General features: G+C 42.7%; 1 protein-coding gene across 1 annotated transcript in view; it reads left to right on the plus strand.

The window, feature by feature from the left end:
* Positions 1–592: 592 nt before the first annotated feature.
* Positions 593–15,656, plus strand: part of HEXB (hexosaminidase subunit beta) — a 31,131-nt gene continuing 16,067 nt past the window's right edge. The window contains exons 1-5 of the mRNA XM_015072129.3: positions 593–906; positions 4,535–4,680; positions 8,004–8,069; positions 14,925–14,971; positions 15,222–15,332. Coding sequence (XP_014927615.2) covers positions 686–906; positions 4,535–4,680; positions 8,004–8,069; positions 14,925–14,971; positions 15,222–15,332 — 591 coding nt within the window. The 5' untranslated portion in view covers positions 593–685. The remainder of the gene's footprint in view (positions 907–4,534; positions 4,681–8,003; positions 8,070–14,924; positions 14,972–15,221; positions 15,333–15,656) is intronic.

Below are 15,656 nucleotides of genomic sequence, written 5' to 3' on the forward strand. Positions count from 1 at the left end.
GATACTTAGGGCTGAGTCACCGTAGCACGCTACCCAATTTCCTATTTAGCAATCTTATCCTAACATTGCTTTATTCAATTACCTTTCGAACCTGACTTATTTAATAGTTAGTTGAACAAAATAGTTGACACATTTTTGTTCTATTTTGTAACTGTCACGCTTATAATTTATTCGAAAATGGCAGTGTGGCAATATGAATCGCTCATTGTAATACACTGCCTGTTTGTATCATCTGCCTAATTAACTGGGCCCACGGCGTCCCCGTGAAGTCTCGCGAAGTCCTCCGCCAAGATCCACTGAGAAAACCTTTTGCCTAATTTTGAACCTCCCACCTGCTGACAAGTCTGCCCCCCCGGGGTTTCGACGGGAGGCTACGGTTCAAGCTGAACGGCGGTCAGGGGCGGTCTGGGGCGGTCTGGGCTGGGGCGCAAGCCTCCGGAGCCCCCGCCGGCCCAGCCCCTTGCCGCGTTTCCCGGGGCCTCCCCTCGGGGCGGGGCGGGGCGGGGCGGTCGGGGCGGGGCGGGGCGCGGAGGGCGGCGGGGCGGTCCCACAGGCCGGGAGGCGGGCCTGGGCGGGGCGCGCCGTCAGCTGACTCCACCGCCCCAGTGCTCGGCGCTTCCTCCTCGGGGTCCCGGCGGAGGTCAGGTGCGCGGGCTGCAGCTCCGCCAGACCTGGGCCGACCGGCATGAGGCACCGCGGGCTGGGGCTGGCGGCGCTGCTGGCGCTGCTGGCGGCGCTGGCCCCGCGCTCCTCCGCCGCGCCGGAGCCGGCCCTGTGGCCTATGCCGCTCTCGGTGAAGACGTCTCCGCGCCTGCTGCACCTCTCCCGCGACAACTTCTCCATCGGCTACAGCCCCTCGTCCACCGCTGGCCCCACCTGCTCCCTCCTGCAAGAAGCTTTTCGGCGGTGAGCGCTCCCTGCGCGCTGCGGGGCGGAGGCTGGGCCAACCCCCTGGGGCGCTGGGCCGGGGCGAGGGGAGGGGAGCCCTGCGCGCCTCTTGTCACCCCCGCGACCGCACGCGTCCGATTTTCCCCGTTCAGCAGATAAGGAACCAGTGCCGAGCTGGCCCGTGACCTCGCCAAAGGGACAGGTCCAGAAGGTGGGAGAGCCGGCTCAGACAGCCGCTGAAACCCAAGCTCTTCCCCTCCCCCTCCTGCCTGCTAAGGGACTTCCCGGGCATTCTGGAACCCTGGTTTGCGTGCGGGATACTTGAGAGGGAAGGAGTAGGCTGCTCAGAATCTGTGCCCAGCTTCGCCTTGGAGGGGAGAGTAGGGCGGATGGAGGGGCTGGAGTGTGGCAGCTTCTTACGTGAAGAGAATTCTAGGAGGAAAATGAGTGCTTAATGCTTGACACCAGAACTCCCAAGTTGGTTGCCGTCTGCAGTCTCCCCACCCCACTGGCCAAATCAGGTAACAGTTCAGAAGGCAGAAAGTCCTCAGGTTGGAGCATTGCCCAAAACTCCCAAAGTCCGTTTCTTAGGAAATGTTCCATGCTTGCATCTAATTACTTCGATGTAATGGGTTCATCGCAGTCTCTGCTCGTCTTTTCCCAGCACGTCATGTGCTGGCTCTCCCCGCTTCCTGTTCTGGAGCTCACCACATTTCCACGCCTGCAACCCCTTTGGCCACAGACTGGGTGAATCAGGGGATGAGGAGGCAGCCGACAGCCTGGCTTTGCTGGCCACACCACACAGAAGGCCGATTGCACTTGGAGAGGTGTTTCAGCAGCCTTTCTTTGGTGTCCCCTCACCATGAGACCTGTGTAGGCTGGAGTCTCCTGAAGGCCTGGAGTTCAGGGAAGGAATGTAATTTGGTGCTGGCTAGGAAATATTTTAAAAAAACAAACACGCTTACCACGTTTGCTTTGGGACTCAGTGTCTAAAATTGTATTTTCCTTCTGTGCCATACTGTTAGTAAAACGAGGACTGGGTGACAGGCTTGAAATGACGAGGATTATGGCAAGAGAGCAAGGAAGTCAAGTTGACAGTGGTTGGATAACAAGGACTTGAGTCAGTGGTGAGATGGTTTGAAAACAAGGCTTGGCATTTCGAGGCAGTGCAGGTGATTATCTGGAGTTGGCCTAACTAACCATGGCTGGTGTGTGAAGCAGCTGTTAATTATACCCTACGCTGTTAGGAAGCAGGATATAAAACATTAGCCCTTATGGCTAAGACTTGAAAGCATTCAGGGGAGCATTCTAGGAATTCAGGAAGGTCAATATCTATTTCAGAGTATAAGCGCAGTGTGGTTGGAAGAACGTAGAGATGATGGAGATGTTCCAAAGGCTCTAGGTGGACACATGGTCTACGCCCTAGGCAGTTCAGAGCCAGAGGCTCCTGTCTTTGGGGGGCCCAACTTCTATCACAAACCCTGCTTTCAAACTGTGTTTTTTGCAAGGAGAGAGTTCGGTCTGGTGCATGGCAGCTTCCTCAACTTGTAGAACAAGGTCCGTCTCATGCTAGTTTTTTTCTCATGCTCATTTTTTAATTAAAAAGAATTTTTTTTAATGTTCATTTTTGAGAGAGACCGAGCGCAATTGGGGGAGAGGCAGAGAGAGAGAAGCAGACACAGAATCCGAAGCAGGCTCCAGGCTCTGAACGATCAGTACAGAGCCTGACATGGGGCTCGAACTCACAAACTGTGAGATCATGACCTGAGCCAAAGTCGGATACTCAATTGACTGAGCCGCCCAGATGCCCTGAGTCACTCATTTTTTTTAAATGAATGAATAGCTGCACTCCCTCAGTTCCTGAAAGGGAAAATTAACCCAAATACCTTGGACACCATTGGTTTAGAACCCTTTGAGTTTTCTGTTAGTTTTAGTATCTAGGACCAAAGTTCTCCTTATTTGGGCCAAGCCAGCACCTAGCTCAAAATTCAGAGCTGCTGGCAATTTTAATTTCCTTTTTTAAAAAATTTATTTAACTGTGATAAAATACATACAAGATAGAATTTGCCATCTTAACCATTTCTTTTTAAATTTTTTTTGAAAGAAAAATTTTAAAATTTTAAAAATACTTTTTAAATTCTTTTTGAAAGAAAAAATTTTAATTCATTTAAGAGAGCAGACAAGCCCACACGAGAGCAGGGGAAGGGGCAGAGAGAGAGAGAAAGAGGGACAGGGAGAATCCCAAGCAGGCTCTGCACTGTCAGTGCTGAGCCCCATGCAGGGCTCGAATTGAAGAACTGTGAGATCATGACCTGAGCAGAAACCAAGAGTTGGACGCTTACCCTGCTGAGCCACCCAGGCACCCCACATCTTAACCATTTCTAACTATACAGTTCAGCGATCTTAATTTCCTTTTTTTTAAATTTTTTTTTAATGTTTGCTTATTTTTGAGACAGAGACAGAGCATGAACAGGGGAGGGGCAGAGAGAGAGGGAGACACAGAATCTGAAACAGGCTCCAGGCTCTGAGCTGTCAGCACAGAGTCTGACGTGGGGGCTCGAACCCATGAGCTATGAGATCATCACCTGAGCCAAAGTCAGACACTTAACCAACAGAGGCACCCAGGTGCCCCTCTTAATTTCCTTCTGATTCTGTCAAGGTTTTCCCTTGGAAAGGGCCCCCAGCATCATCGTCCATTCTGTTCTGTCACTGGTTAACTTCCATACACTTCCAGACTCATTGGAACTTTCCTACCTCTCCTTACTTTTCTGGAAAAACACAAGGTGTTCTTACACTTAAGTAGCATGCACAGCCTCTGGCTTATCAAAATCTATAAAATGTTATTTAAATGATTGCTTTGAAGCCTGTCAGGTCTTTAGCACCTTTAAATGCTGTTTTAATATCCCCTTTCTCTGGTATTTGGGTACCGGCAGAAGGTAAATTTTCAAGACCCTGGTGAGAATTCTGTAGGCCTTCTTTTGGGGGGGGGGGTTTGTATTAGCTAGGGTTTTTTTTTTTTTTTTTTTGGAAGGTAACAGGAACTCTGTTTTAGTCAAGCTTAAGCAATAAGAAAACCTATTATCTCACATTTTAGGAAGTCCAAAACAGGATTCCACAGCTACTTGACTAAGTGGCTCAACAGTATCATTAGGGAATCTGTGTTCTTTCCATCTCTGCTATCTTTAGTGTGGCTACAGCCGGTCCAGGTATCACATACAGAGAAATGTGGCTTTTGTGGCTCACTTAGTGTAGGAAACCTTCTGCCACCATTACCCCTAATGCACCACCTTCATCACTGGATGCAGTTGGCTTGGCTACCCAAGAGTGATGGGATTCCCATTATTGGTTTGATTACTGGTTCTTAACAGTCTCTTGAAATGAGGTACTTGGAAGTGTGGGTGTACCTTCTCAAATTCCCATGCCTATATCCCACCCTCAGAGATTCTGATTCCGGAGGTCTGGACATCAGTATTTTCAAAAAGCTCCCCGGAAGTTCTGATGTGCAGCTTGGGGTGAGAGTCTCTAATTGGACCAGTATGGGGTGGCTGGGATTGGAGGAGCCCCACTGGGATGTCCACTGCCACATATGTATGTAAAATTTGGCTGCGGGGCTTTAAAACTTTATTTGAATTTATTTCTCACACAGATACCACGAATACATTTTTGGTTTCGACAAGAGGCAGCGTCGCCCTGCTAAACCTAATAGTGCGATAGAGTTACAGCAACTTCTCGTCACAGTTGTCCTGGACTCGGAGTGTGATCTTTTCCCCAACATCACTTCAGACGAGTCCTGTGAGTACCTATGCTAACGTGAGCATGTCGTGTCCTGTGCTGCTCGTTGGTGACTTAAGTGCCAGAAACAGCTTCCATGCCATGAACTGTTGTGAGTTCTTGGCCAGTGAGTTTATGATTTTTATTTTTCAACTTAACATTAAAGTCATGCACAGTCATTGTAGAACATCTTTAAGCACAGGAAGTGAAGAGGAGAAAGTACATCATTCATAACCCCAGCACTCACTTGACCACCGTTATTTCAGATGTGGTTTTTTTGTAGAGTGGTACATTGAAATATTACACATTGATAGAAGTATAAACGTATGAGAAACAATTATGTGAAAATGGGGTTTTTGTATTTGCCTTTTTTTTTTTGTCTAGCAAAACGAACATGTAATGAAATATTTTTCTATGACATCATTTTTAGTGCAGTAATTTACTTGGCTAATAACTCATTTTTGGACATCAGGCAGTTTCTTCACTTTTATTTTGAAGATAAATCTGTGTGTGCCTCCATGATCTCTGTTTGTAATCTTATTTGACACAAAAATGATACAGAACTGGGGGTGGGGCTGGAGCTCTTTCATTTCAGGATATAAACAAAACTTAGCTGTAAGATCTTTTTGTTGCCTAAAATGTTTCTGTAGGGGATACTGACTGGGGGAAACGTGGAATATACACCAAGGAACCAACGGGAGCAGTGTGAGGTTGTAGGTGATAGATTAAGCACAGAGAGAGCAGACTGGTGAGCTGGGTGTAAGGATAGAAGGGATACCCCAGATCTCAGAGAAAAGAGTGACTCCTTTGTCCTCAGACTGCGTTACAGACAGTTCAGTATGTCTCTTCATCCTCTTAGTATGGATCACATTTCTTAATAATACACCTCGGAAAAATAAGTTCATTTCTCAATTCTGTAGCTGTTCTTAGAAGAGAAACAGGATTCTTGGGCAACATCAGACATGTGATTTCAGTTGACCGCACTCAGACCCTTCATGAATTATGTTTTACAATCTGAATTGAGATAGAAAGGGTCATTGACTTGCCAAGGAGTCTTTGCGGTCCGTTAGCAACAGTAATGACATACTGTAAATTCCAGAAAATACAGTGTTTTGAGACGGGAGAGTTAGAGCTTGTCATCCATTCAGCTTTGCAAACCTTTATTCTGAAAGAGAAGCTCCTTGGGCCAAGCTGATTGTGTTTTTCTGGTCGAAGGATAAACTAGTTTTAAGTTTTGAACTAGTTGATGAAGATGCTGAGAAAGTTAACACAGATGGAAATGACACCAGCTGCTGCGGAGTGTGGGAAAATGGTGGAGGGAGTGACAAGTGTTGCAGCATTATGTATTAGAAATGTGTATTCCCTGTGAACCAGGAATGACCTAGTTTCCCCTGTAGAGCATTAATTACATATAACAGGGATGTTCGACGCAGCTTGTGTGTACCAGTGAAGAGTTATAAACAAAACTGCATGTTCGTCCCCACAAGAATGACTATGCCTTGTCAGTCCACACTAAAGAACACAGCAGTGAAGAATAAAGAGGCAGAGTGAAAGAACAGACTTGGAGAGCCTGCCAAGATGAACTGCTGGGTTGAACAAAGGACACTGTATACTGATGCAGGATACTGTTTGTATTTCAGCACACGCACAGGAACGCACATATGAAGCCATGCTACATTTGTTAACACGTGTGTGTGTGTGTGTCAATACCCAGGAAAAGGTGTGATGCGTATTTCTTCTGACGAAAGTAGAGGGACTTGAGTGGGCATCTCAAAGGCGATTTTAGCCTTACCTATTTTATTTTTAGACAATAACATATTGATGTTATTTGTATGCACACTCTTGAAAACGAAGTAATTACGGCGCAGAAAGCAAGCACAGAAGGGGATAACTGAAAAGTCAAAGGTGCCGCTCCCGTCCCACATCAGGGAGGTAATCACTGTGAACACTCATAATTTGGTTTTGAAATAAAAATTAAAATTCTCCAGCTTCTAAGAAAACAAAATCTCGTTTTAACTGCTTTCTCGTTGTGGGTTTTGTGTTGAGTTGAATCAGAACCCTTGTTGCATCCTCGGCTATTGGAAAATAATAAGCATCAGGTACATGCAACATGTTAATGTGTTTAGGTGATTCTTTGTGTTACAACTATTTCTGGGAGATCTCAAAACGATGTTGCAGCAAAAAATGTTTTTAAACAGCATCCCATGAGTCTGGTGGCTAAGAACTTGATAGAGGTGGAGAGGAAACATGATTACATTGTACTCAAAATAGCATTCCCTCTCTTAGCCAGCACTGCAGTCTTCTGATGGAAACAGCTGCCTTGTCACAAGACTGTCACCTGAGAGAGTCACCTGATTATTGGCTGTTGACCGCTCTTTTCCTTACCTGCGGCCTGCTCCTGTAGGACAGTGTGGGTGGCGGTGGTGGAGGGTGATGATGCAGGCCAGATATGATACTAAGTCATTAACCTGCAGCCCTCGAGTGTCTTTACTGTAGCAGAGTCCCCGTCTTTCCACACCCTTCAGCTTTCAGTCTCTCTGTACTGTCTGGTGCTTTACTTTGTGTTTGACTCCCCTCTCCAAAAGTCTCAAATGACTATTGGGACAGCCTTACACAGAGTGGGAATTAAAAGATTGAGAGATTAGCACCGCCCCCCCACCCCCCCTTTGTCCAGAAGCATCCAACTGGAACCTGCCCTACCTGGGTGTGAACCTTTTGTTGATTGGGACAAAACTGAATTTAGCTCAAGTGATTTAGGAAGTGAACCTTAAGGCATATTTAGGCTAATAGCTGGGAAGGTGGATGCAAGGCAAGTAGGGAAGCACAGAAGGAGAAGAGAAAGAGTGGAGGTAAGTCTCTGGCCTTTGGTGGAGTGGAAGATTGGAGTGATACTTGAGGCTTTCCCAAGGAACTAAGGAACTGAGGAATGTTTTGCACTTTTGATTTAAAGTCATAGCTGAATTAGGAACCTAGTCTGTTGAGGGGCCGTGGAGAGAATAACTCTCCTGGAGGGGAAAATAAGGAATTGTGGAGATGTCACCCAGATTTCTGACTCGAAAAGTTCACCTGGTTAGTTCACATGTGGTGCCTCACGGAGATGAAGGCACTAGGGACAGGCAGGGGCAGCACGGAGCAGGAAAGAGTGGGGGAGCTCAGCTTTGGGCATGCAGAGTTCAAGGAATCTGCAGGGTATCTCTGTGAAGAATGTACGGGAGGCAGTTGGAGGAAACAGGCCTGGAGCTAGGGAGAAAAGAATGGTCCAGAAATATTAACTACATGTTTAGGAAATTCACTGTGTGTCACTGAGGGATTAACAGAAACTTCCTCCCCCCCCCCCACTGCAGATACTTTACTTGTGAAAGAACCAGTGGCTTTCCTCAAGGCCAACAGAGTTTGGGGAGTATTACGAGGTAAGTTATTTCCTAGTCGAAGAAACATTTCCATTTGGTGCTTTGGGAGATGGGGCACAGCAAAATTTTGCTTCCTTAGACCCTTTACAGATGGTTCCTCGGTTGTTTGCAAAATAATTTCCATCAAACGTGTACACTTAGAGCACAGAAGAAAGATCACCTGACCTTTTAAAAAATGTCTGAGGGTTATTATAATTATTCATGAGTGTAAGTCTTTCATGCTCCGGGGACTGTAATGTTGACAGAGCTAGAAGTGGCTCAACCTGCTGAGTTGGGCATTTTGTTTCACTTTGTTTCATTATTCCTTTCTTGCTGCCTTTGGTAGCAAGTCTCTCTCTCCCTCCACTTAAAAAATTTCTTTATTTACAAACAAAAGGTTTCAGATTTATGAGGGAACCTTCTCATGCAGAAGCACCGGAGCAAAGAGAAAAAGAATCTACCTGATAAGACATAGTCTCCTGTCAGTCCAAGTAGTGGGGATACTTTCAGCTTGGTAAAGTGAGATGCGAGTGACCTCGACACAGCACAAACGTGTGCCGTCTCCTGTGCAGTTCCTTACACAGTCCGCTTGGTTCTTCTCTAGTGTCTCTTCTTGGGGTTGCCCCTGATCTTATTACCAGTTTTCACTGGGGAACAGGGGGTGGTTCTGTTTTTGCTTCTTGGCCAGGAATCACTTGATCTTGAAAGTCTTGTGAGAAGCCGTGGGGAGGAACCTTCAGCCACACACACCACAGGGGTGGGAGAAGGGAGAGAGCCCTACCCACACCCCTGCCCCCCCCCCACCCCAGTTTTAAATCCCTGTGGAGTTAGAAACATCGCCAAGTTGATAGGGACAGTGTGAAAGATACACATACCTACAGAGGTGGGAGGCAGTGGGCGGAGAGAAACCTTAAAAGCTTTTTCTGAATTTCAGCCAGAGTCGGAATTTCAAAGTGAGGGTAATGGAACATTTACTTGCACTGTGCAAAAGCTTCTTTTACTTTTACTCCTCTAATTTGAGATGTTGTTGTAGTGACTTCCAAATAGTAGGGTTTTAAAAAAGAATAATTTTTTTTAAATGTGAGCTAACCAAACTTACAGTAATTAAAAATAAAAGTGGCCTTGGGTTTGATTTAGGTTGAATGTTATCTGAAATAAAATAATCATTGTGATGCTGTATGTAATAATAGTATGATTTCAATCTTATTTCAAAATAGAACATGTAAATATTTATAGGTGTTTACTGCAAATGTAACTGTAATCATTATCATCTAGATCATTTATATATAATGTTATGTGGTTTTAAGCTTTTTTAGTCTGGTCTGCCTTTGTCTGAAGTTTGTTAGGGAAAACAAAGCCTTATCGTTACTTGCTATGAATCACATCAAAATGAAGCACTTCTGAGAACGTTCAGTGATTAGGTTCCAGTTCAAGAACTGATGTTCTCTCAGGGTGCCTGGGGGGCCCGGTTGAGTGTCTGAGGTAGGCTCAGGTCATGATCTCACAGTTCATGGGTTAGAGTCCTGTGTCGGGCTCTGTGCTAACAACTTGGAACCTGGAGCCTGCTTCCGATTCTGTGTCTCCCTCTCTCTCTCAAAAATAAACATTAAAAATTTAAAAAAAAATTAAGAAAAAACCTGATTTTTCTCTTAAATGTCAGATGCTCAAAGCAATGCTCTATAAATAGTAAATGTATTGAGTGTATTGCACTTAACAGAAAATTCCAAAGTTACTCTTCCCAGCTGGGGCTTGTATTTGGAGGGAGGGAGAAGATACAACAAAAATGACTTTGAATTCTTTTTTTCTTTTCTATTTCCTGTCTTTGTTTTTTTGAGGTATAATTGACATAATATTATTAGCTCCAGGTGCACAACATAATGATTCAGTATTTGTATATACTGCAAAACATTCACCACAATAAGTCTAGCTAATATCCATCACCATACATAGTTGCAATTTTTTTTTTCTTGGGGTGTCTGGGTTAAACATCTGACTTGATTTTGGCTCAGATCATGATCTCACAATTTGTGAGTTTGAGCCCAGCATCAGGCTCTATGCTGACAGGGTAGAGCCTGCTTGGGATTCTCTCCCTGCCTCTTTTCTCTGTCTCTCACCCCCCGCCCCCCCCCCCCAAATAAATTAATTAAAAACATTTTTTTCTTGTGAGAAGAACTTTAATGATGTACTGTCTTAGCAACTTTCAAATATGCAACACAGTACTATGAAATGAAGCCAGTATAGTGTTCATTACATCTCCAGGATTTATTTATTTTACAACTGAAAGTTTGTACCTTTTGACCCCCTCACTCATTTTGCCCACTCCCACTCCACACCTCTGGCAACCACCAATCTGCTGTTTGTATCTATGAGCTTTTTTTTTTTTTTTTTGAGATTCCACATATAAATGAGATCATATGGTATATGTCTTTGACTTACTTTATTTAGCAGAATGTCCTCACAGTCCGTCCATGTTGTCAAAATGGCAGCACTCACATCTTTTCAAGTTATTTTTTCATTTTCTTCAGATAAATACCCATAAGTGCAATTACCGGATCATATGTAATTCTATTTTTAATTTTTGTCTTTTTAAATTTGAGAGAGAACAAGCAAGGAGTGGGGGAGAGAGAGAATGAGAGAATATGAGAGAGAATCTTAAGAGGCTCCAGGCTCAGCACAGAGCCTGATGCAGGGCTCGATCCCAATACCCTGTGATTGTGACCTGACCTGGAATCAAGAGTTGGTTGCTCAACCAACTGCCACACAGGTGCCCCTCTATTTTTAATTTTTTGAGGGCCCTCCATACCATTTTTCACAGTGGCTGCACCAACTTACATTGCTACCATTAGTGCACAGGGGTTCCCTTTTCTCTGCTTCCTCACCAACACTTTTTGTCTTTTTGAGAATAGTTTTTCTTTCAGGTTTGAGATGGTATCTTGTGGTTTTAATTTGCATTTCCCTGATGATTATTGATGTTGAGCAAGCTCCTTTTCATGTACCTGTTGACCATCTGTATGTCGTCTTTGAAAGAAACGTCTTTTCAGATCCACTGCCCATTTAAAAATTTTTTTTTAATGTTTATTTTTATTTTTGATTCAGAGAGAGACAGAGCATGAACGGGGGAGGGGTAGAGAGAGAGGGAGACACAGAATGTGAAGCAGGCTCCAGGCTCTGAGCTGTCAGCACAGAGCCCGATGCGGGGCTGGAATTCACGGACCGTGAGATCATGACCTGAGCTGAAGTTGGACGCTCAACCAGTGGAGCCACCCAGGCAACCACTGCCCATTTTAAAATCAGAGTATTTTTTGCTGTGGAGTTATGTGAATTCTTCCTATATTTTGGATATTAACCCCTCATCAGATGTACAGTTTGCAAATATTTTCTGCCATAGAGTAGGTTGCCTTCTCATTTTGTTTCAAGTCATTTGTGGAAGTCTTTTAGTAAATGTCCCATTTATCTATTTTTGCTTTTGTTGCCTTTGCTTTTGGTGTCAAGTACAAAAAGTCATTGCCAAGACCTATGTCAAGGACCTTACCACCCTGTGTTTTCTTCTAGGAAGAAGGTCTTACATTCAAGTCTGTAATGAATTTTGAGCTAATTTTTGTGTATAGTTTATGATAGTGGTCCAGTGTTAACTCTTTTTCACGTGACTGCAGTTTTCCCAACATTTATTGAAGAGACTGTCTTTTCCTTGTTGTTTTTTTGTTGTGGTAAATTAATTGACCATATATGTATGGGTTTATTTCTGGCTTTTCTGTTTCATTATGTTGATTAGTATATCTGATTGTATGTCAGTACTATACTATTTTGATGACAGTAGCTTTGTAATATAGTTTAAAATCAGGGAGTGTGATACCTCCAGCTTCATTTCTTTCTCAAACTTGCTTTGGTGATTTGAGGTCTTTTGTGGTGCCATAAAGATTTGAGGATTGTTTGTTGTGTTTGTGTGAAAAATGCTATTGGAATTTTGACAGGGATTGCATTGAATATGTACATTGCTTTGAGTGGTATGGATATTTTAATGGTATTCTTCCAATCCACGAGCATTGACTATCTTAGCATTCATTTGTGTCTTCAGTTTCTTTCACCTGTGCCTTAGAGTTTTCAGGGTAGAGGTCTTGCTTAAACCTATTCCTATAGGGGTGCCTGGGTGGCTCAGTCAGTTGAGAGTCCTACTTCAGCTCAGGTCATGATCTCATGGTTCATGAGTTCGGGCCCCATGTCGGACTCTGTGCTGACAGCTCACAGCCTGGAGCTTGCTTTGGATTCTGTGTCTCCCTCTCTCTTTGCCGCTCCCCCACTCATGCGTGCGCGTGCATGCGCTCTCTCTCAAAAATAAATAAACATTAAAAAATTTTTAAAAAATCTACTCCTTTGTATTTTATTCTTTTTGATACCATTGTAAATAGGATTGTTTTCTTAATTTCTAGTTCTGGTAATATAGAAACACAACAGATTTTTTTGGTATTTTGATTATCATTTAAGTTTACTGAATTCATTGGTTAATTCTAACACTTTCTTTGTGGAATCCTAAGGTTTTCTATATATGTCACCTGCAAATAGTGACCATTTTACTTCTTCCTTTCTGATTTGGATGCCTTTTATTTTTTTTCTTTTCTTAAATGCTCTGACTAGGTCTTCTAATACTAAGTTGAATAAAAGTGGTGAGAGTGAGCATCCTTCTTATTGCTGCTCTTTTTATCATTGAGTCTGAGGTGAGCTGTGGGCTTACCATATATGGCCTTTATTATGTTGAGGTATGTTCCCTCTGTTTGGAGTGTTTGTCGTAAGTGGATACTGAATTTTGTCAAATGCTTTTTCTGCATCTGTTAAGATCTTATGATTTTAGGGGCACCTGGGTGGCTCAGTCATTTGAGTGTCCGACTCTTGATTTTGATTCAGGTCATGGTATCATGGTGGGTTCGAGCCCCGCATCAGGCTCTGCATTGATAGTGTGGAACCTGCTTGGAATTCTTGCTCTCCCTGTCTCTCTGCCCCTCCTCTGCTCACTCTCTCAGAAAATAAAATAGACTAAAAAAATTTTAAAAAAAGATCTTATGACTTTGTCCTTCATTTTGTTAATACGGTGTATCACATTGATTTGCAGGTGTTGAACCATCCCTGCACTTGTGGAATTAATTCCATTTGATCATGGTGTATGGCTCTTTTTATGTATTACTGAATTCAGTTTGCTACTGTTTTGTTGAGGATTTTTGTATTAATGTTCATCAGGGATATTGGCCAGTAATTTTTTTTCCCTACCTGGTTTTGGTGTCAGGGTAATGCTGGCCCTGGAAAGTGAGTTTTGAAGTGTTGTCTCCTCTTCTGTTTTTTGTTTTGTTTTGTTTTGTTTTTGTTTTTTGGTTTTTTTTTTTTTTGGAAAAGTTTGAGAAGAATTGGTGTTAATTCTTCTTTAAATGGTAGAATTCACTTCTGAAGCCTGGTCCTGAACTTTGGTTTGTCAAGAGGTTTTGGATTAATGATTCAATCTCCTTACTAGTAAGTGGTCTTTTCAGTTTTTCTATTCCAAGATTCAGTTTTTTTAGTATGTATGTTTCCAGGAATGTATCCATTTCTTAGAAGAAATGGATAGTAAAATACTTAGGTTGTCTAATTTGTTAGCTTATAATTGTTCATAGTAGTCTCTTAGCCTTTTTATTTCTGTAGTGTCAGTTATATCTCCTGATTCGTTTCTGACTTTGAACTATTCTTAGGTTAAAATTTTCCCTGGCTTTATACTTGTCAGCTAGAATGATGAATTATGGTACAGTTGGGGGTACCTGGCTGGCTCAGTCAATGGAGTATGCAACTTTTTTTTTTAAATTTTTAAAAATATATTTATTTTAGAGAGAGAGACAGAGCATGAGTAGGGGAGGGACAGAGAGAGAGGGAGACACAGAATCCAAAGCAGGCTCCAGGCCCTGAGCTGTCAGCACAGAGCCTGACATGGGGCTCAAACCCACGAACTGTGAGATCATGACCTGAGCTGAAGTCAGACACTTAACCGACAGAGCCACCCAGGCACCCCAGGAGTGTGCAACTCTTGATCTCAGGGTTGTGGGTTAAAGCACCGCGTTTGATGTAGAGATCGCTTCAAAATATTTAAAGAAAAAATATATATAGTAAAGTCAAGGGCAGTTAGAGGAAATGGCCTGTAATAGAGTTTACTAAGGAAACAATCCACTTGAGTGAAAAATGTTCAGGAAGATATTCTTTGTAGCTGTGAGTAAAACATTGTTGAGTTTTAAGTTGGGCTCTCATTTATATTTTCATGGTGCTTTTGATCCTTTTTCCCTTCTGTTTATGTACCCTCTAATACTTTTTTTTTTAAGGTTTATTTATTATTTCTGAGAGAGAGAGGGCGCGCACACATGGGGGAGGGGCAGAGAGAGGGAGACAGAGGATCTGAAGTGGGCTCTATCCTGACAGCAGAGAGCACAATGTGGGGTTTGACCCATGAAATCCACAAGATCATGACCTGAGTGGAAGTCGAATGTTTAACTGACTGAGCCACCCAGGCACCCCAAGTGTATTATCTTTTAAAGTGACTATATTTTAGCATAGAAATTATTTTTTATAATACTATATTAAGTAACTAGTATTTTGTTGTATTAAGTCACTATTCATTTTTAAGTTTATCATTCCAACAAAACCCAGGGTATGGGTACAATGAAGTAAAACATTTTAATTAGATGGCAACAGGGATTTTTTTAAAACTGAGCTTTGATCTTAGAAAATATGTTAGAGGTATAGAGGTAACATTATAGTTAGTTTTATTTGCCTTATCTGGTTATGGGTCTACGTTTGGATAATACAACTTTTACTGACTTAATATGTTATAAAAGTAATGTATTAAATTATGAATTTTACTCTCCCTAGGTTTAGAGACCTTTAGCCAGTTAATTTATCAAGATTCTTATGGGACTGTAAGTATGATTATTATATGTTACTAAAAATTATTGGCTATCCCTTTTACTAGAAGAAAAATGTAAAGTTTTTAGCTGTTTATTGCTTCTTGAGTGTTTTTTTCTCTCCAAATGTTTATCTTTTTTGGTAAATGTAAACTTGACACTTTCTTCTAATCTTTCATCCAGTGCTTGCATAGATACGGTCTTTGCTGAGCTCAAGTCCAGAGAATATTCTAAAAATAAATCAAAATTTTATTTTGTTTTATAGTTCACCGTCAATGAATCCGACATTATTGACTCTCCAAGGTTTCCACATAGAGGAATTTTAATTGATACAGCCAGACACTTTCTGCCAGTTAAGAGCATTCTCAAAACTCTGGTAGGTGATTATTATTTTTTTTTATCCATTTTCTATTCCAAAGATGTGTGCTTTTATGGTGTTCCTTAATATGGGTTATTTACGCTGTTGTGTAGGTTGAAACAGGGGGATGGTTTGTCATATACTGAAGCACTGAGCTTTCTTCCTTCCCTCCCCTGGAAAGTATATTTCCTCAGCTGAGAAAGCCAGTGTCCTCCACTGAACTTTATTTAAAGTGTCATAGAAAGTTGGCTAGAAGCTGCCAGGGAAATGTTCCAAAGAAATATGGACTTCAGATGGTGAGAGTTGGGGGTGAGGTTGACGGTAGCTATTTTCTCCTGTCTA

This window comes from Acinonyx jubatus, chromosome A1, assembly GCF_027475565.1.
Source record: "Acinonyx jubatus isolate Ajub_Pintada_27869175 chromosome A1, VMU_Ajub_asm_v1.0, whole genome shotgun sequence".
Lineage (NCBI taxonomy): Eukaryota > Metazoa > Chordata > Mammalia > Carnivora > Felidae > Acinonyx > Acinonyx jubatus.